The sequence below is a fragment of the Homarus americanus genome, unplaced genomic scaffold (assembly GCF_018991925.1).
Source record: "Homarus americanus isolate GMGI-L3 unplaced genomic scaffold, GMGI_Hamer_2.0 scaffold4060, whole genome shotgun sequence".
Lineage (NCBI taxonomy): Eukaryota > Metazoa > Arthropoda > Malacostraca > Decapoda > Nephropidae > Homarus > Homarus americanus.
In genome coordinates, this window is record NW_024746161.1 from 7,523,528 (window position 1) to 7,544,347 (window position 20,820).

Here is a 20,820-nt window from a genome sequence, read left to right on the forward strand (position 1 = left end):
CTGTCAACAATGTCAATTTTGTAGATTTCATACAATATTTGTTTTCCTCATGCTACTTCATATCCCAGGTGTAGGTTTGTTTTTGTTCTTTTGATGTTTCATCTTTGGTTTCTAGATTGTGAAAGTTTACTTATAGCTACTTTTAGATGAGGAAGACTCCATTTCCCATACAGTAAAGTAATTATCTTTTGCTTATGTTCAATTTGCTAGTTAACAACAGTTTGTTTGTCTGTGGATAGAATAACTGGGGATGAACAGGAACCTTTGCGCACTACCATAATTCCTTGACCAACTTGACAATAGTCACAAATTAAGTACAGTATACTGTACTTACTAGATTTATTAGTGCTGTCATAGTGGTCAAGTAATTATAGTGAACGTATATCAACGTTGGTTCTGTTCATCCTCAGTCTTACCAATTTGTCTCTTTTTAAGTCCAATACCCAGTTTAGTTATTTCAGGTTCTGTGGAATTTTATTTTATGACTTTATTCTGGTATGGGTATAGTTTTGTGGTGGTGGTGGCTGAGTGATTGTTGGTGTTTGAAGTAATACAACTGTGAATTATCATTATCTTTAATTACATTACATATCACAATTATCAAATACTGTATATACATTACATACACAAGTATGGAAATTCACAGGAACATATTACACTTTCCATGTATGATTAAAAATACATTTAAAGCTTCAGCAACCTCAGCAGATGATGATAAAGACGAAGGTAACGAGGAGGCGTAAAGGGTGGTAGACGAAGGAGATAGTGAAGGAGTACAGTATTTGGAAATGAGGAACTGATGAGCTAGTGGTTGATACCTAGTCTGCTCTCATGACTGAGCTGAACTTATTTCTAAAGCTGTAGGGCAAGTATTCCTGTCTAGAAATGCAAGCTTTCTACCCACATTTGTTTTGATTTATACAGTACAGTATATATATTATATATTGAAAAAATGGTGGAGCAACTAAAGTCAATGAAATGGTTGTTGCCCTGGCAAAAACAACAGTATTTAATCATTTATTTCATTGCTAAATTCAAAGAATTTAAATCTGAGTACAACTCTGACAATAGTTTCATGGCTAAATTCTGATCATGTCTGGTGGGTGTCGATGAGAGCAGGAAAAAGGACCCACTACTGAAGTATAAACATGAGGAGTGTAGGGGGACATGGTGGTGAGAGTGATTGTCTAGTGGTCACTGGTCCCACAGGCCACTGGGCTCCTGTCAGAGCCCCCGCCGGGGACGTACTTTAAAAGTGTTTCGGCAGTTACCTAAATCAACTTAACGGAGTTTGGTCCCAACAAAGTTGTGGCAAAGTTTATACAATTCCATTTTTGGATGAGGAAAATGAAGTTATTCACAAAAGTGTTAGAAGAGGGTAAATGTATTGCGAAGACCAACTCGGCTAAGGATGCGTCTAAGACACAGCTTGAAGCGGAATGTCTTGTTGTCCACTAAACATTGAGACTAGTTGAGGCAGAGGGTGGCTTCGGCGTCTTTCTAGTTGGCTCGCCGATTCCAGAACTCAGGTCAAGACTTTATACAATGTACGTATAAAGTTCCTGTGACAGACATAACTGTTGCTAAAATCACCCGATTTCTATGAAACTACAAAAATATCTACTGGGTTTAAATTTTATCCGAAAAAAGTCGAGATTATCGCTTCTGTCCATGTTCAAAATTCTCCACTTTTAATGATTCACATTAATGGATGGCTGAGATGAGTGCCAAAGGTCACTACTTTTCTGAGTGAAGTATAACACCACACTCAATCAGAGCTACTCCTCTCATAGACCAATGTACAGTGGCATTCTGAGGCAGGATAGTAGACGTCCTCTCAACACTACTGCAATTGATTTGGTAACGTGGGCGTCATTGATACTGTGGATAAAGGGCCTAGCCACTACACACCATACACTGGGTCACAGGATAAGTTCATGTGTAGGTAACTTTGATGGGAGATATAAATATTAACATAATGCCTCGGTGGCTTGTGTTTAGAAGAGAATGTAAAAAGTCATCGTTTAAAACAAATTGAGGACAACAATTTTCTAACGTATTTTTTTATATACATATACGAATGTATTAGAAGTGTTTCAACACATGGATTATAAAGAGTGTCCTTTAAACGTCAGTACGTGCTTTACCACAGCACTGATGCCCTCTCATGTGTCCCCTGAGTAGATCAGATTTACTGTTCACTGATCCCCCAGGAGCGTTGTCCTTGTACTCTGCCTTCAAGATCCCGGTGGGCTTCACACTACTCGTCACTCAAGCATAAGAGTGGTTGTCCAGGTCTACAGAGAGTGACTGCTTGCCCCCTCGATCAGTCCAGTATTTAAGCTTTCCTCTTAGCTCTTCCAGCGACCTTGACTTGGCTTTGTTGATGCGCCTGTATTTGACATCTTTGGGTTTGGTGACAGATCTGTGGTTGCTCATGACGCGGTTGTACGTCACCTGGATCTCCTCCTCTGCCTTGACTTTGATTGGAGTCGCACCAAGAGTATTAAGTTTTTCGTAAGATCCCAATAGCCGCCTTCTGTCACTGGCTGAATCATCAAGGTGGCGAACAATATCCTCTTCCTCCTCACTCTCTCCATCACTCAGCGTAGCATCTGAGTCGTAGTGTGAGGTAACTTTGAGGATAGACTGCAAGGAGGGTGTCACTGAAGGAGTGAGGGAGGGTGTCAGTGAAACGGTATCCTCCAGTAAGGAGTCATGTCCTTGATGTGTGTGACATATTTCTTCCTCTTCTAAGCTATAAACTGTTCTTAATAACTCCGCTCGGCCTTTGGTAAGAGTGCACGCTGGACTGTCGTCACTTTCCTCACTGGAACAAGAAGGGGACGTCGAAAGAGAGCCCGGCCCAGTACCAGAGGTAAACCCAGGCTTAAGTAATGAACTGTTGCCTGAAGCTGTCATTGCATTAACAGCAGGCATGGTTGCAGAGCAAGATGACCTATTGGCCACCTCTACAGCATCTGATACACTCCTCACAACTTTAACTTCTCCCTTCCCCATTGGTATCAACACGAGAGAATCAAAATTGTCTTCAAGCATAATGGCGCTGTCACTATCGTTGAGGCTTTCCGGGTCACTCTTCGTTGATGTGATCAGCAAGCTTGAAGTCTTTTCGTCTTTGTTAAGTGTGTCCTCGCCGTTCTGGGTTTCTTTAGACTTGCCAGGAGCCTTGTTCCCTTGTTCCTTTGCATTTTGGTTCGAGTTTTCAGCCACTTGTCGCACCTTCTGGTTGGCGTTGAGAGCCCGGGACAGAGAGACGATGATGTGCTGCTGCTGACGGATAGTGGCATCTTTCTGCTGAAGCAACACCTCCACTTCTTTCTGTCGCCGCCGCAGCTGTGACTCGAACAGCAAAAGCTGAGACTGAATGGTGCGTAGGTGGTCATCTCGTTCCCGCTGAAGGTGCAGCAACAGCAGGTTCTGAAATACAAGATCACACGTTAGATATAGGCTTCCAAACTTCAATGAACTTTGGTGCATGATTATATATTTTGTGACGAGATACATTATCTAGAGAGCTGTGCTCAAATTTGAATTTTTTCTTCAAAATAAAGTATGTAAAAAGTTTATACAGTGCAGTACTTAATTGACTTAAAGTGAAAATAAAAAGATGCTAGTATTTGTGATATATGAATGAAAATCTCGGCAGTTAAATGTCACACAATGGAAACCATTCTTATTCCCCTACCAACCCTCCCCGTCTTCCATTTATACGCACCTTAAAATATACTATGCACATATATTAACAAAGTTTTTGATCACTAATAAATACTGGATAATACTCTAAAACAGGGGTCCTGGTTAACTACAGCAACCTTAGAAAATTTCTCTGTAGAAGATAGCTATTCTCTTACCTCAAGAATATTCCAAAACACGTGGCGTTGCATTTTTTTTTCGTTCTGAACACTAATGTACGGTGACGCTATATTTAAAATATACAGTATATGCAGCTGACAGATACTGTGTATAATTTTAAACAATCTATTGTGACCAGGATTTGGCGATATTTCTTGTTTACAGAAATTACAGGTATGCACACGAATTTTGTATTTTGACATTGTAATTATACAATACGAATTGATATGCAATTCCAGAACAAAGAGAAGCGGATTTATCTGTACGTAGCATATAGCACTATTAGGCTTCTCTAGTAATCAGGATGACCAAAGTATACAAATTGTTTAAAGCACTTATAAACGTGCTTTAAAAATAATTACAATGGCATTTCTATGAAAAATTGTGTCATCATGGGTTGAAGATTCGGAAAAGGTCGACCACGGAACGAAATATTTATATTTAATTACGGAGATAGAGAAAAAAAATTACGTTTCCGTCGCAAATTTATATTTTTGTGTATTTTGGACTTATCGATTTCACACAGGAACTTACATTTGACAGGAGACACTGTTTACACTGACTCACACGAGTATGCTCCACCGATCACCGTGAGTCTCGGTGAATTTTTGTTGACAGTTGGCCAGTAGCAAAATGGTTTCTCTGTGCATTGGTGTTCTTTCTCGGCTTGGCAAATGATTCATCGTGTACTTGAAAACGAAGCCGCTGTCATTTATATTTTTAAGGTTCACTGTATTCTGCCAACCTCTGTGAAGTGCTACAGGCTTTCATATGCAAAATATACCGTCGAACGATTGTGGTGCTTCGTGCCAGCCGAATACAACAATCTTCTAGCATCTGTTAATTAAGGTAAGTTTTTTACACAACGGGGGTCACCCCCTGGCTAGGACCTTTTGGCTTTTCTGGTTTGGAGATTTCGTTAGGTTTAGTTTCGTCATTTTTTTTTGCGTGTTTGTACCCCAGTCCACTTTGTGCAACCACTGTTGTTGGTAATTGGGAGTTAAATCTCCGTAATGGCTTATTTGCGATGGAAGTGAAGGCGAGATTCGCTTGAAACATCCCAAAATACACTAGAACAACTATTTTTGTTAGTTTCCGTGACCGACCTTTTCAGAATCCTCACCCTTTCTCGATATAAAATAACTGTACATGACAGAGATATCAATGATAAGTAACAGTAACCTGGAATAGTTTGTTGACATCGTGAGACTGTCTTTAGTAGGCGGGAGAAGACGCGGTTAAGTAGGAGTTTGGCGGGAGAAGTATGTATGAACAACTACTTTGCAACGCCAGTAAGGGGACGATGAACAGCCTCCACCATAATGGTACAGCCCCGCAAGCGAGGACAGCTACACTGACCCACCTGTCATCAAGCACTTTCTCCCCAAGATCTAAACATCAATGTTACGTCCAATATTGCTTAGGGTGATAATAATATCCGGGCTTTAAAATCCCACTATACACTTAAGAAGACGCTTTGTCCAGTAATATGTGCAAGAATCTCACCACGTACGTGACGCGAATTTTACAGTCTCTTGCGGGTCACATAAGTTGACACGGCGACTCAATGCGGCGGGGCTTATCTTAAAAGAAACACCATTACTAAATCCGGGGCCACTTGAGGGTATGTTTGGTCTGTACGGGAAATTTATATTGTAACTAAATACTTGGGCTACTTTAATATCAGGAAAAAAAATAGAAAATACAAACGCATCACATAATATCCAATAAACATCTGACGAAAGGTTAGGTTAGACCGTACGCTTTAGCACCCCTTTCCTTTGGTAATTTGAGCATCGAGTGCTGGTTAGAATTTAAATTGTATTTACAAAATGATCCGTGACACCTAGCAACAAGAGTCTGAAAACCATGTCATTATAAGCACAGATTCGACCACTTTTTTTTATTGATCCGCGCCCCCGACCGGGAAGATCACTCAACCCAAATACCAGACACGGCGGCCTCTGGTACCAAGTATGTACTTCCTTATGACCGGTACTTCACCAACCAAGAGGGTTTGATGCGGAGTAGGATCCTCCTATGCTAGTTCTCACTAGAATATTTGGAAACATATGAAAGTGCAACTGTTCATTGTTACTGAATTCTTATTTACCAATTAAAAAGGTAATGACTGGGTGGCAACTCATCATCGTTGACCCGGGGGAGTACTTGACGTTTGGAATAATAATTACATACAATTACATCTTATTATCAAGTGATTCCAATATTAAAAAAAAAGGCCGAGTGGTTTTGGAACTGACAAAAGCATGGAGAGATTCACTAGTGTAAGTTGGCGGTGAACAAGGGAGAAGTGCGAATCTCCGAGCGCTGACCCACACTCCGACCAGCCAGCTAGTTAGACTGCTTCCTTGTCTTAACACTTTACTCTCATGTATCTTCAAAGCTCCTCTCTTCTCGTGCCTCCTTAAAACTGATACGAATTTGTATAAGATGGCTTCAGTAAGTAGTCATTATTTTTCATTATTTTATTTATTATGTTGTTCATTTCCTTCATCTTAGTGAACCACTGCCCATATTCCTAGCAACTCGCTATGCTGTGTCTGTATCATAGAGCTCCTATATTCATTACACAGTCTTGTCATTGTCAGGGTGCACCCGGCATGGCGATTATGCACTTCACTGTCTCTCTTCCTCTCAACGCTTTTATGCTTCGTCAGTTTGCTGCACCCCATCTTGTGCTGGCTGGCGTCTGTTTACCTTATCGCTAGGTATTGTTATATAAATTACTTTTTCAAGGCTGTGGTGTCATTTGTCTTGATATACCGTATATACTAATTAGCGAAAAGAGAAGTAGTGGCGAATGTGTTCTCCGAAAGCATGAATTGTGCAGGGTGTGGGCAGCGGGTATGTTTTGTTATATAAACAAAAAGGTGTGTACACATAACTGCGTGACTTCATAACGCAGGTGCTAATTCAGGTCAGTCACCTTTAAAGAGTCGTATTGTACAGTATGTGAGGTGTTGCCATACTGAAGAGACTCATGCTCCAGTGATACAAGCAGTTCCTAAATGGCCAGTAAATACGAGGCAGATCTAACAAGCGTAAGTAACCTAGAGGTGAGAGTAGCTGTACGGTCGCCCGCCATAACATTTTGGGTCATCTTGTGAATGTAACACGTGGGGAAATAATTAGTGGGGGTGAGCGAGGGTCCAAAATACTGAGGAGGGCTGTATATATATTTCACAAACGAATTCTAAAATATGATTTCAGTGTGGTTTCTTTAGAGATTACTTGAATATGTTTAGTCACAATTAATAAAACTCAAGAATTTATCTTTGTTGAGTTATAGTCCATCCTGGGAAAAGATTTTGGATCCAGGAAGCCAACCAGAACACGAACGCAGTAAGGGTGTGGTATAAAAGTCTCAACAGACACCTCTTATGGGCGTTGTGGTCATGCTAGAGCAGTTTGCATGACTTCCTTGTGTGACACCCCATTATGTAGACACCTCAGTGTTATATTCCGTATAAAAATGAAAGTGATCGTTATGTTGTATCATATATTTGTCTGTTCACACAATAATTGTGACGTTAAGAAGGCCACAACTGCAAAAACATTACTTGAAAATCCCCCGGTCGTTTGTACCTTTAGCAAACACTGTCGTAAGATCATATGTATAATGTTGAGCGATATTACATTAACATTACTGTTCCCAGAGAGGATTATAGAACAAAGATTTGTCTCGTCAGACCTTTTGCCGTCTACGGAAATCACTTCTTTTACGCAGGACGTAGTGCCCACTTTCTATATTATTTTTACACCTGCACTGTATTACCTCAGATGTAGACTGCAAAACGTTATCAGTTATGTCGCCAGTGAATACGGTTACTGGGTATACATTGAGGATGGAACAGAGATAAGCTACGACCATAACCAGAATACAGTATTAAGCTTCTATAACACACACCAACCATCTCTATTAGTAAGTCCACTCACCTGGATATCAGTAATCACACGACCAAACAGCATACAAGTGGAGGCACGAGCCCACCGTAAGAATGCCAAGTAAAGCTGTTGACCAAATAAGGGCACGACTATGGCAGTATGAGCGGGTGGGGGCCAGAGTGACCATGGAATGTTACGCAGCTTCTCAGGACAAGACATCTTGTAACTCTACCATGTCGGTACAGATAGGTCGTTTATTCCAACTTGGAAGACTGGCTACGCTGCTTTGCATGAGTGGGTACACTGCTTTACATGACAGACACGCTTCTTTGGCCAATAGGTCATGTTACTTTTAACTTTAGACGCCAGCCTTGGGATACCCTATTATTGCCTTACACTGGCGGGGGCATTAATACCAGGACACCTACCCCTACTACCACTCGACTGACTTTAGGAGTTTAGGTTGAGAGCATCACCATCATGGTACAGGAGGGAGGCGTGGTCTCGTCCACCGTCATCCCATTATCCAAGATTCGATTAACCCATTCTTATTAGCCCAAAACGACGCGTGGCGTTTGATATACTGCCAGCATTTCTCTTAATTTATGGGAATATATTGGCTGTTTATGTATACACAATTTAAAAAAATAGCATCTTCAATTTTACTGCCCATACGGATTTGATCTATAACTAGAAGTCGGTTATACCCAACTCAGAAATTACCTTTTTATGGTTACATGTAACGTTTATGGGAGGGGAGGCGGAGTTAATTCCCTCACTCGACTGTGTCCGATTCAATTTCTTACGGGATTTTTTACAACTAATCTTTAATACTACGGAAACGAACAAATATGAGGCTGTGGCGTATATTATCTGTATAAATTTTTTTATTTATATATTTCTTTAATATTTTATTGCTATCTTCCTTTGAATTGTATCCGACTCATGTTTTTTTACACAAGTGTTTTTTTTCATGAATATTTACAGAGTATTTAAAGAACATTAATTCTAGATATGACATTCAGACTTATTTGGGCAACTATTTTGTGTGGCTGTACATTTCATTTACACCGTTCTTCACGGATTTTGCTCAACATATTTAAGAGGTGAGATCCTTCCTTAAAATTGTTTTGACACCGTCCATGGTGCTCGAGGTATTGCGGAAAAAGTCATTGTCTGAATATGTTTATTATTACATATACGGTATAATGGGTTCGCTTAGCAGAGCATATGTAAGTAGGAGTACACGGACAAAAACAAACTAAACAAAATCCAATGAGTTTAGATTTAAAGTCCTTGCCCTGTTAGATTATATTAAAGGTATTTACTGTTGTTAGAATAACTTGGTTGGAAGTTTATACGAAAACTGAAATAAACAACAATCCCTCTACCCCGCTCCTCGTTCACTAACATGCTTGTGGGCGCCAGCAGAGCCGCCTGGACGTCAACGGTATTCGTTGCGTTTCGTTTATCGGCGGGCAAGCGATAAACAACGAATACTTTACGCTCCACAGGGTACGGTTAGACTTTACTACAGGCAAGAACTAGTTTTTATTTCACAGTTGATAGTAAAATTCTCGCGAGGAATTGTTTTTAATGTTGATGTGCATTGCTTGAAGTGTATGCTGATATAACTGCAATATCACTTGTATGTTTTATTGAAAACCAATGAAGAATGCTACTAGTGGTTGAGTGGAGTAAAGTACCACAGGAGAGGTTGTTTGATAAAAGAAGGTCATGTTAGATGCTAATGAGTATTGTCTGGAGGTGTGAGGATTATACAGCGCGAGTTATTGATATAAATGTAAATTTACTTACAGTGGTTTTACTGGACCAGCTGGAAGTTTAAAGATTGCGCATTTCCTTGTACAAATGCGGAGGGTTGTCTACCAGCAGTGACAGAAGAAGTACTTGAGTAGCTGGTGCTGTTCCGAACACAATAATTTTTCTTTCGTGTCATTCAGTATACGACATAGCAGTTTCTTGACTGCTGGTATTACAAGGCAGCATTTGCGACGTAACTACGACAAATGATAGACAGTAGGTTGTCTTCAGTGATCTCTGCCTTCAGTTGATGTGACCAAGAACATCTCCAGTTGCTGCGTTGCAGCTGCGACTAAATAAAGGAATAGGTGCATAGTATTTGGGATGACAACCTTTTCCGCCAGTTGTGGCGCAGCAACGGAGAGGATCGGTAGGGACGATGGGTGGCGGGGCAGCTGGGGTCTGCCGTTCACATTATTTATCTATACTGTAGAAGCGTAAAAAGTTCCCCACTCTGTGGTGAGGAGTTGGGATATGAACGATTTAAGTATGGGAAATGTGATTTAGATACGGGTGTAGTGGGTGAAGGAATGATTGTAGGATGTAAGAGAAATGACATGGGAGCAGTATGGCCTGAGAGAACACAATACCCCCCTCCTCCATGAAGCGACCTTCACCAGTTGGCTGCTAAATAAGGCCCTGAAGAGGCAGGAGCCTCGGGCTGGGTGCTTATAGGATGACACATCTTTTGCAGGAGTCCGCTGGTTTGTATTTTCCAGTAGCCTTCACCATTCCCCAAAGCGGAACTATAAGTTTACACGTGACTTATTTACTATTTAATAAACTTCGATGTATAGCTTTCATGTCCATAATCATTAGACTTTGATCAATGTCTACTAAAAGAACTTTCTGCTGTTATTTTTATATTTTTTTATGATGTATTTTATTCACCGCATTTCTCTGTCACCTTCGCTCATGAACCTTTGTCCTTCACGTATGTCTCAAAATTTTTTGAAAATAAAGAAAATATTATTTAAATACATGACCCTATTGTCCACATTTATTCTCTTGTGATATTTCCTGTGCGACTCCTCCTTACTCCGCCAGGTGGCTGTCCATACTGAGGTGACGTGTGGTGGAGGTTGGTGGTGGTGATGGTGGAGGTAGGTGGTGTTGGTGGTGGTGGTGGAGGTTGTTGGTAGTAAGGGGTTAGTGGTGGTGATGGTGGAGGTTGGTGGTAGTGGGAGTTAGGTTGCATTTACACCAAACGAGTCGAGTCGAGTCATTAGTCATTGGTTCGAATCATATTGACTCATTCCCGTTCACATCGAAAGAGTCAAAAAGTGTCAAGTTTCTCAGCCTGATTTCGAGCAGTATGGACACATTCTCTCGCTGAACTATATGCTCTATTGTGGGTTTGGCACCGAAGGAGGAGGAGAAACCGAATGTGGAAACATGAAGTCAACACCAAAAGACCAGATTTTGGTGCCTTTAGTCATTCATTCTCAGACTTGGTGAACCATCCAGACAAATTCTACAATTTCTTTAGGATGGCAACTGAAAACTTCAGGAAGTATAGAGAGCAGGACGCTCCCGAACTAAATTTATTAAATCCTGCAGCTGCATGATGATGCTGTTCATACCACAACTGACTCTCGATAACTGACGAAAAAATGGATCCGGCCGTATATATGACTCGACTCGACTCGGCGTGACTCGACTCTCCCGGTGTGAACGGTTTCTGCCAAAATACATATTATTTAATGTGAACTGCAATGACGAGTCATGATGGTGGTGGTGGTGGTAGTAGGGGTTAGTGGTGGTAGAGGTTGGTGATGGTGGAGGGTTAGTGGTGACTGGTGGTGATGGTGGAGGGTTAGTGGTGACTGGTGATGGTGGAGGGTTAGTGGTGACTGGTGGTGATGGTGGAGGGTTAGTGGTGGCAGTAGAGGTTGGTGGTAGTGAAGGGTTAGTGGTGGTTATGGTGGAGGTTGGTAGTGATGGATATTGGTGATAGTGGTGGAGGTTGATGGGGGGTGGAGGTTGGTAGAGGGGGGTTGGTGATGGTGGAGGGGGGGGTTGGTGGGATGATGAAGTTTAGTGGAGTGGTGCAAGTTAGTGGTGGTGATGATGGAGGTTAGTAATGGTGGTGAGACGAAATTGGTAGCAGTAGAGGGTGGAGGGGGGGGGGTGGAGGGAGGACTGACCGACATCATGGCCAACGCTCGAAAACTAGGTCTCCAACACTGCCTCCTCTAACCCCAGTCTTTACTAATTTTTGTCACATTTCACTAAAATCCTTTGATAACTCCATAGTATCACTACTGTACTTCCCTGAAATCACTGCCATACCTCTTTAATATCCCCCACCTACTCGTAGGTTTACTCCGGTGCCGTCATCGGAGTCCTCTGTAACTTGCACACTTCACTAATACAGTATTCCTATCCGGCGTATAATCCTCCACTATCGCTCTCAGCAAAGTGAAACTAATTTGTCTTTTTGTCGTGATAAAGTATTTTTTATGGTCCTTCTATATTCTCCGGCTTAGACAGACGTGTCACTCCATTTATCTCATTATTGGATAATATACTGACTAAATTTACCCAAGTGAACTCAGACATCTTGCAAACAGCTTCCTTTTAATAGATATAAGTTTGTACTCTTGTAAAACCCGTCTCAACGCACAATAATGATTACTGATTTCCATACTTGGTCCTCCTCGACGCTGGCAGCGACAGGAGACACGGGGCAGTCCTGGCGGGGTCAGAGGTCGGAAACGCGAGAAAAACTCGCTTGGAAAGGTGCGCCTCCCCTTCAGCTAGCAGGCAAGACAATAATGTCAAGCTGGCACCTCGTGGATCTGCCTACAGTGAGTTGGAACTCTGAGGCACTAAATGTGTGAATGCACGAGAGAACAACTTGCCTGTGGCACTAAGGACGATTCCTGTAGAGATCAGTGAGGTCTAGTGTGAAGGTTCCCCCTCCCCCACCCCGGACTCCTGAATTGTTGAGATGTACGAATTCTGAAGAACGGGGTTTGGAGGAGAAGTGCACGATCCCAGTGTTCTTTGTCCTGACAAGAGGCCATGACATGATATGGAAATCTTGGCACGCGGTCACGCTATCCCACAGAAACTCCCATCACTTCCGCGACTAAGCAATGAGAGGCACACACGTAGCCGAGTACTAAGAGTTGCAAAACAAGGGTCCGAAAGAGTGTTCAGGATGAGTGTCGAGTTATGAGTGAGGAGGAGATGGCGGGGTGGAGGTGTGGGAGTAGTCAGGGTACGATGGTAAGATTTGTCTACTGAAGGGAGGCTGTATTGCTTTACATTAACATATTTGGTGTTCATTGGCTATATTTAAAATCTATCACTACGAGTAGTGGACAGGACCATTTTTATGAGTTTACGGCAAATGTGAGACCATCCTGCCTCCCACAAGTCTCGGGGCGACAGGAGTTCTTGGGGTAAGCCACAGCACCTTAGTTGTTCTTGGCAGATGACCCCATTAAGCCGGTGGTAAGACAGCAGACTGGCAAGTAAGTGATTCTCGAACAAGCAGAGCAGCGGTTGGCATCATGAAAGTGGACTGTTGCTGCCTGTCCCACACTGACGTAGCTTGGAACTAATTCTTGGTCGTCATTGTTTTTAACCCAAAGTCGTGCCAATGGGACCTATTTTCACCTATCACCTTCATGGGTGGTGACAGCAAAATCTGATATATTACTATTTATCAAATAAAACTGACTCTGGCCCTGCAGCAGGAGTGGATAAACAGTAAGTGTGAAGTTTCTCACTGTCACTGACACCTGAGCTCCTCATGCAACGTCACACCTCGTAAATGTGTCGCAACTCCTCCAGGCACGACCAGTCTCTTCACTTTCCGGGTTATTATCACACTCAATTTTATGGACGAGCGACGGCAAATCTGTCGTAGCGTCGCGTTGGCGTTATGCTAAGTAGGTGTGTATGTAGGAGGAATTTGCAAGAGACGTATGTGTAGGAGGAAGTTGTGAGAGATAGGAAGCGATCTATTGGCTAAGATAAACCGTATTTGAGTATAATGAAGTGTTAAATGAGGGCCAAGCGTGAAGCTGATGACGGAGGAGGACGCAGGGGAGTGGCACCCAAGAGACCGATTTAAAGTGACAGTATAGCAAAGGAAGAGTGTGTGAATAGGCGAGTTGTGAGCAAAAGTAGTTTATAAAATGAAAAGTGTAGTGAAGGCGGATTGTAATAGTGTTAGCTTGGTTAAATTATGTTGATTAGGTAGGTTATGTTTAGTTCGGTAGGGTAGGTTAAGTTAGGTTAGTTATCTAGGTTGAGTTAAGTTGGTTAGCCACGTTAGGCTTCTTTCACACGATGGGGTTCTTCGTCGCACCTAGATGCGGTCGCCCCACCGGAGAGACGACGGTTTTCTGCCGCACATTCGTCCGGCTGCCGCGTACAGTGAACTTTGGACTCTTGTTTGCAGTGAGCAGTGAACACGGTACCGGACAAGTCCAGTAGGACACAGCACATGCAATCCGGCGTCGGACCGGCGAATTCGCCGCAACCGCATAGTGTGAAGAGGAACATAAGAACTATCAGTCGACTGCTATGTCCGGCACCGCACCGCATCTGGATGCGGCGAGAAACCGCATAGTGTGAAAGGGGCCTTAGGTTAAGTTGGGTTAAGTTGGGCAATTCAGATGTGTAGATCAGCTTAGGTTTGATTAAGTTTGTATTAGATTAAAAAATGTAGGTTAGCGCAGTTCAAACATGTAAGTGCTTCTCATGGGTGGTAAATGTTCAACATACTGTGACATTCCTTTACGGGTAAATGCTCAAGTAAGTGAAAGTCTGGTTTATGTGTCTTCCATCTGTCGATACGAGACACATTAGTCAGCCAGCCACAAGTGTAGTTTTGTCTGTGTGTGGAGAGATTAAAATTTTTTCCCTTTGTGAGGGAGGACAATATACTGAACATTGCCATATAACGATCATGAGCACAATGAGCAATCGGCCAGGAGGTACACTTCTTCACCTGGACGCGTGACAGAAATTGCTCACTACCTCCTACCTGTTGAGATCCCCCTGACGTAGCCGCAGAGGACGGAGGACGTCTTTGTGGGTCCAATTCTGAATACTTTTATCTCGAGAGGTTTGAGTGAAAAACTCTCATGGGTGTTTTTAGTGGAATCTTTGCCCGTCTCCGATGAGCGACTCTCAATAGATGTGGCAGAGAAGGAAGCGGGTGGAGTGGGAGGAGGTATTGTCTGCTAACGAGGTGGATTCTGCAATTGAATTTACGTGACAAAGGAGCTTAAGAGTGATTTCCAAACTCACTTCTCCGTCCAGTGTTTGTGTTGCACGGTGGGCTCCTAGCTGGCTTCACTACTCCGCTAGTTAAAATACTCTCTTGTTCACGAGTCTGCTGGGTGTTCTAAAGGCCAAGTAAAAGTAAATTATTCACTAATTAATAAGGGTGGAATACAAATATTGTGACGACTATCTTTTGTTCTGGATGAAAAATTACAATGACTCGCATTGTCCAACGAGTTAATTCATACAAGTCATACAGCCGGAACTTTACTACCACGAACATCTTACTGGAGGCCCAGCTCAGTGACGTGGAAAGTTTACATCTTGGGTTACTGCACAGGTAAATTACGCCATACTTCGACTACACTTTCTCACGCAAGCAGACTGGTTACGAGAGACGTGATCACGTTATCCAGTACACCGTGGCGGGAAACGAACTGACGTACCCGAGGCGCTCCAGTCAAGCTCACACTACAGCCCTGCCCGCCGTCCACTGCCGCGCGCACAAGGAGTGTTGGGGTGGGTGCTCTAGTGTTGGCTCTTGAGCACCACTGACTATTGACGTAAAGAAACTCTTTAAGTCCTTGACCTTACCAGTCTCTAAGACAGACAGACAGACACACGTTTACACGGTAATTACACTTTGTACATAATGTTAATAATGTTAAATATTAATGAAGACGTACTGTAAAAAGAGATACTAATACAATATAAAGAATAGCAGAATTTACATGTTAATTTACTAGCAGACTGCTGGGGTGCAGGGCCGCCACTCTCAAACAGGTAACCCGTAAGAAATTCTCGTAGATAAAGTAAAAAATGTATTATAAATTTATTTCTAACAACAATCCGCTAAAGAATGATCGAATTATTATTTTAATTACAGTGTTTACCTCGGCCTATCCGTCCCACTTGCCACTACCTAGCAGCTCTACGGGTACACTCGCTCCTACGCCGCACTGAAGCAGACAAGATTAAAGCAATATTCGAGATGTTATTTTTATTTCTGTACTTTATAACTTAAACCTGTTACCTGTTTTTTATAACTAAACTTGTAACCGTACTTTAAACTTTAACCTTTACCCGCACTTTACACTTAATTAAGTACTTCACATATTACACTTAAACAAATCATCTTAACCTGAGCCTTTCGGAAGTAACGTCTGGCTCTGTTGTAAGTCAAGAATTACATCATTCATATCCGGCGTGTCTGAATAAACTTCCTGATTCCTGAATTATCCTGAAATAACAAATTCTGCTTTGTATATGACGATGGATACCATAATATGTGTGTTGTTGTTGTTGTTGTTGGTGGTGGTGGTGGTGTTGGTGGTGGTGGTGGTGGTGGTGGTGGTGGTGTTGGTGGTGGTGGTGGTGGTGTTGTTGGTGGTGGTGGTGTTGGTGGTGGTAGTGGTGTTGTTGTTGTTGTTGTTGGTGGTGGTGGTGGTGTTGGTGGTGGTGGTGGTGGTGGTGGTGGTGTTGTTGTTGGTGGTGGTGGTGGTGTTGTTGGTGTTGTTGGTGTTGGTGGTTGTGGTGGGCAAGAAGAACACCATAATATGCCTGTGTTGTAGGTGGTGGTGGAGGACTAAAGAAGCACCACGATACACCGCCAAAATCAACACAAACCACCGAGGGAGACGAACAATGGACTCTTGCAGCTTCCAGACGGAGCTAATTGGCTAATGACTGATAATGCCTGATTAAGGTATTAGGGAACTGCTGCAGGTGCGGTCTAGCGAGGCGGAGGAGTCAGTGAGGAGAAGATTGGAGGAGGATGGATGGATGGAGGGAAGAGGAGTAGAGATGGATGACAGAAGAGGGAAGGAAGCACAGGAAGCAAGAGCAAGAAAGGGATAGGGAGGATAAGAGAGAGGGAAGGGCTAAAGAAAGGGGGAGAGAAGAAGCTTTTTTCATCCTAGTGATATCCTGACTCTGTGAGGAAAATGAGGAGAGGTGTGAGGAGGTGACGGAGCGTGATGTCGAGAGAAGATCAAGGCTGTGCGTTGGGGGGAGGAGGAAGGGGAGGGCGGGGTTAGTGGTGTGGATAGAGGTTCGTGATGAGAGGGGCAGCAGACGTGAGGGGTGTTGCTATATTTAATCCTCCTGTACCCTCATTACTCCTCCTCACCATCCTCAGCATACCACCCTCTTTCTCCTCTCCCCCCACCCCTTCTCTTGCACTCCCCTCCCCTCCGCGTTCTCTCACACTTCGCTCTCTTCCCTCTCAACCTCTCTTTCCTTCCAGTCCACCATGTTCTCTCCTCTCCCACACTGTCTCCCGGGTTACAGCCTCCCTCCCTCTCTCCTTCCTTCCCTCCCTTTCCCTGCAAACTGTCCCCCTTCCCCTCTCTCTGCCAGCATATCTTCCTCACTTCCACTTCCTTCCCTCGCTCCCTAGACTCCTCTGCCACCAGTTTCTCAATGGCATGCTTCTACTACTTCCTGCTTTCCCTTCTTGGCGTGTGCGTGTTGCTCCTTTCCTCCCTCCGGCGTCCCCGTACCTGGCTCTATGTGGGTGGTAATGACAAGGGCAGCTCTAGTCGCCTTTAAAGTTCACAGCACACGCCCCCTCACGCCTGCACCACCACCACCATTACCGCACTAGTTCTCCTTCCCATACACACACACACACACACACACACACTCACTCACTATCCTCTACTATCTGTCCTTTTTAAAACCAAGTAAAATAATCACGTCGACTCCTGATATGTGTTACCATGATCGGATGAAGTTGTCCGTTTTCATACATACTGTACAGGAGGTGTCGGATTGATGATGACAAATTTCTTCAAGTCACCAGCCAAAGCCATCGCTAGGATCGCCCTCTGTTTCTCTGTAGGTTGCATGATAAACACTTTCCAAATTTGTATTTGAATATCCGGATGTTTAAGGTAATAATACAAAGTCCCTGAAATTATGAGAGGGTCAGCAACAGTAGCAATATGTCTCTAGCTGTTATGAGAACTTTTGCCCTAGATGCTCCTGGTCGAACGTTTATGCCAAGGACCTTCCTGCTCAGCCGTTTTGTTCAGGTTGGACGTCTCTTGCAGTAATTTAAGCTAAACAAGTTAAATCGTTGAGCTTGAAACGTACGGTAACCGTCGGGCTATTTACCTGGCCGTCACAGTACACAGCTCCAGAGGGTTGTCCTGTGGTGTGTCATCAGCTGTCTCCTGTGACAACACTTCCAACAGAAGTGGAAGCTCAGGTGACTGGCAAGCGTCCCTCATCACGACTCACCGCCTCATCTGCTGTCTGTCACCTGAGGCTCTCACAGCCGGTCTCACCTGCCCTGTCTATCATCATACTAGTGAACCTGATACCTCGTCATTACCACGCGTCACGCTAGGCAACGAGGCGCTCGGCCGCTCACCACACTATTCTTGTTATGTTTGTGACGCACTGCTATAACGTACACTATCACCACTAATCTCTGACTCTGTTATTACAAAGATATCATCATCATTACCAATCACCAGTAACGGCACCAACATTGTACACCATCTAGTGCACTGGTCTCCACAATTGTTATTACTTCTCGGGAAATCACACGTCAACCTGACCACCGATCCTGATCTCTTAACACCGACATCCTCCACCCTTCTCTGTGCTGATCCCTGAGCGTCAGGCCCGTAGGAAAATCAGGGTCCACTGACATTGAAAACATAGCCATCCTCGCGGGCGTTAATGAGGGCGCGACCTATCCCCGCACTGAAAGCCGGAACCTCATATCTTCAATGACAGCACTATTGCGCTAGCGAGGCTCAAATGCCGCTCTCCCTCCTCCCCTAGCCACCGTGGACAGGCTAGAGCAAACTGATGACATTCTTGTTAAGTTTATTTGGATCCCGTCACATATAGGAATAACTGCCTGTGACACTGTTGATCGGCTTGCCAAAGAAACGACACAAGAAGAGGACATTGAAGCCACCCTCGCCCTCTCCCTCAACCATCTCAAATCCCGCATACACGCCGCACAACGAGAAGCATTCGACGAACATTGGAGACACCTGAAACAACAGGGTAGCGCCAAACTACGCCACTATAACGCAGTAACTGGTGATGACGACCGCCACTACAAAGAGTATCAACCTCCAACTTGGTCCCAACAGATTGCGTACATGAGACTGCGCCTAGGGTACATGTACCTATGGGAGTACATTGACAACCCAGAGCCTGGCCGCAATATTTGTAAACTTTGTGGTCAACCCGACTCTCACACCCTCTCTCACTACATCCTCACTTGCCCTTTGACTTCCTACAGGTCCCAAGCCGTTACCAACACCTCGTCCCTCTCTGACCAGATATCCCTCCTCTCAGAAACATAAACGGATGAATTGTACCTGGAATCCCCCCTCCAAACACATACACACACTCCTCCTTTCCCACTATATGTAACTTGCTGATAAACCCCATGGCCCTTCAGGCACTTATGCCCTTAAGATTCCCGGTACAATTCATCCGTTTATGTTTCTGAGAGGAGGGATATCTGGTCAGAGAGGGACGAGGTGTTGGTAACGGCTAATGCATGAGTCAAGAAGGCAAGCATGAACTCCACACGCTTCCCTGTTGGGCGCTGTAAACGCTTCTGTGCTTCGCCTATGCTTACACAGGATGCAAAGGGGTGTCCATAAACTAGCCTCCTGGCGTGGCAAATCGAAATCAGAATCTGTGTTGACTTTACTCCTTCAGACCCCCTCCTACCCCTTGAGTCTCCTAGAAAAGATAACGAGTGATAAGAAGGGTGAGGTGGGCAGGGTGCCGTCATGAACAGGTGGTGGTAGGCCTCCTATCGTACCATACAGTACCCATATGAGCCCCAAAACCAGGAAGACATTCATCATGACGGGGCGGAGAACCTGTTAATTCTTAAAGACTATAAAATGTTTTCGTTCAACTAAAGTTTACATGTTGAGGATGAATTAGATACTTTCGAAATGGAAGGGCTGAAAGGGCCTCTTGTGTTGTGAGGAACGTTGAATGGTTATATTATTAATAAAATGTAACAATGAGGACATTGTGTATAATAAGGAAGCTTCACAGATATGACGAATAAGAAAGTTTTGATACATAACTTAAACAAATGTTAAAATCAACAAAGAAAAAATGAAGCAAGTATTATAAGAAAGAATTTATCCACACTAGACACATAATTCATATTAGAGACCGACTGTGTAGGCTGAGAGTGAGAGGTGTTGGAGACGAAGTGGGACAACGTGTGCCAATAGGTTATATAAGAGGCTTGTCCTCCTCCCACCTCCCTGCCTGAACACACTCCAGTTATCACGCCTCTCACCAACTCGCCTCCAACACACCACTAAACCCGATAAACATATCTAAACACAACTAATGGACGACACGTGTGAGATCAACAATACCAGTGTTACCAAAACGTACCATATATAAATAGTGGAACCAGGTGAAGATTAGGCACCCCAAATTATTTCACCAAAGATTAGCCAGCCTAGCGTTACCCTAACCCATCCTAATGTAACCTGATCTAATCTAACCCATCCTAACACAACCTAACCCCCAAAGCAACGTTAAAATGTTTAATCATTAGGTGAAATAAGCTGGGGTGCCTAATCTTCACATGATCCCATGAGAGTGTGTACTTTGCCAGCTTAATCATTGTGTACCACCAGCAACACAAGCGGTGGTAACACTAGGGTGGAGACGTCACCAGCAGTGTTCGTGATACTGTTGGCAGGGATGACGATACCGGAGTATGTCTGGCCGCCCACGTGAGGTCCCGCCACCACACCTCCGAGACAACAGGTGAATTACAACATCCTGCACTACATGTAGAATATATTTTAACGTCCGTGTGATGTGAAGCTAATATAAACTTGATAATAATGACGACGAGAACAAAACAAACAGACAAACCTGGCTATTTTATTTCAGCCCCGAGAACATGACCTAAAAACAATAATAACAAAATCCTCGAGCCCAAGTAAATGT

At 43.6% G+C, this 20,820-nt stretch overlaps 1 protein-coding gene across 1 annotated transcript in view; it reads right to left on the minus strand.

The window, feature by feature from the left end:
* Positions 1–561: 561 nt before the first annotated feature.
* The window catches only part of LOC121879038, a 119,439-nt gene continuing 99,180 nt past the window's right edge, over positions 562–20,820 (minus strand). The window contains exon 3 of the mRNA XM_042385520.1: positions 562–3,441. Coding sequence (XP_042241454.1) covers positions 2,272–3,441 — 1,170 coding nt within the window. The 3' untranslated portion in view covers positions 562–2,271. The remainder of the gene's footprint in view (positions 3,442–20,820) is intronic.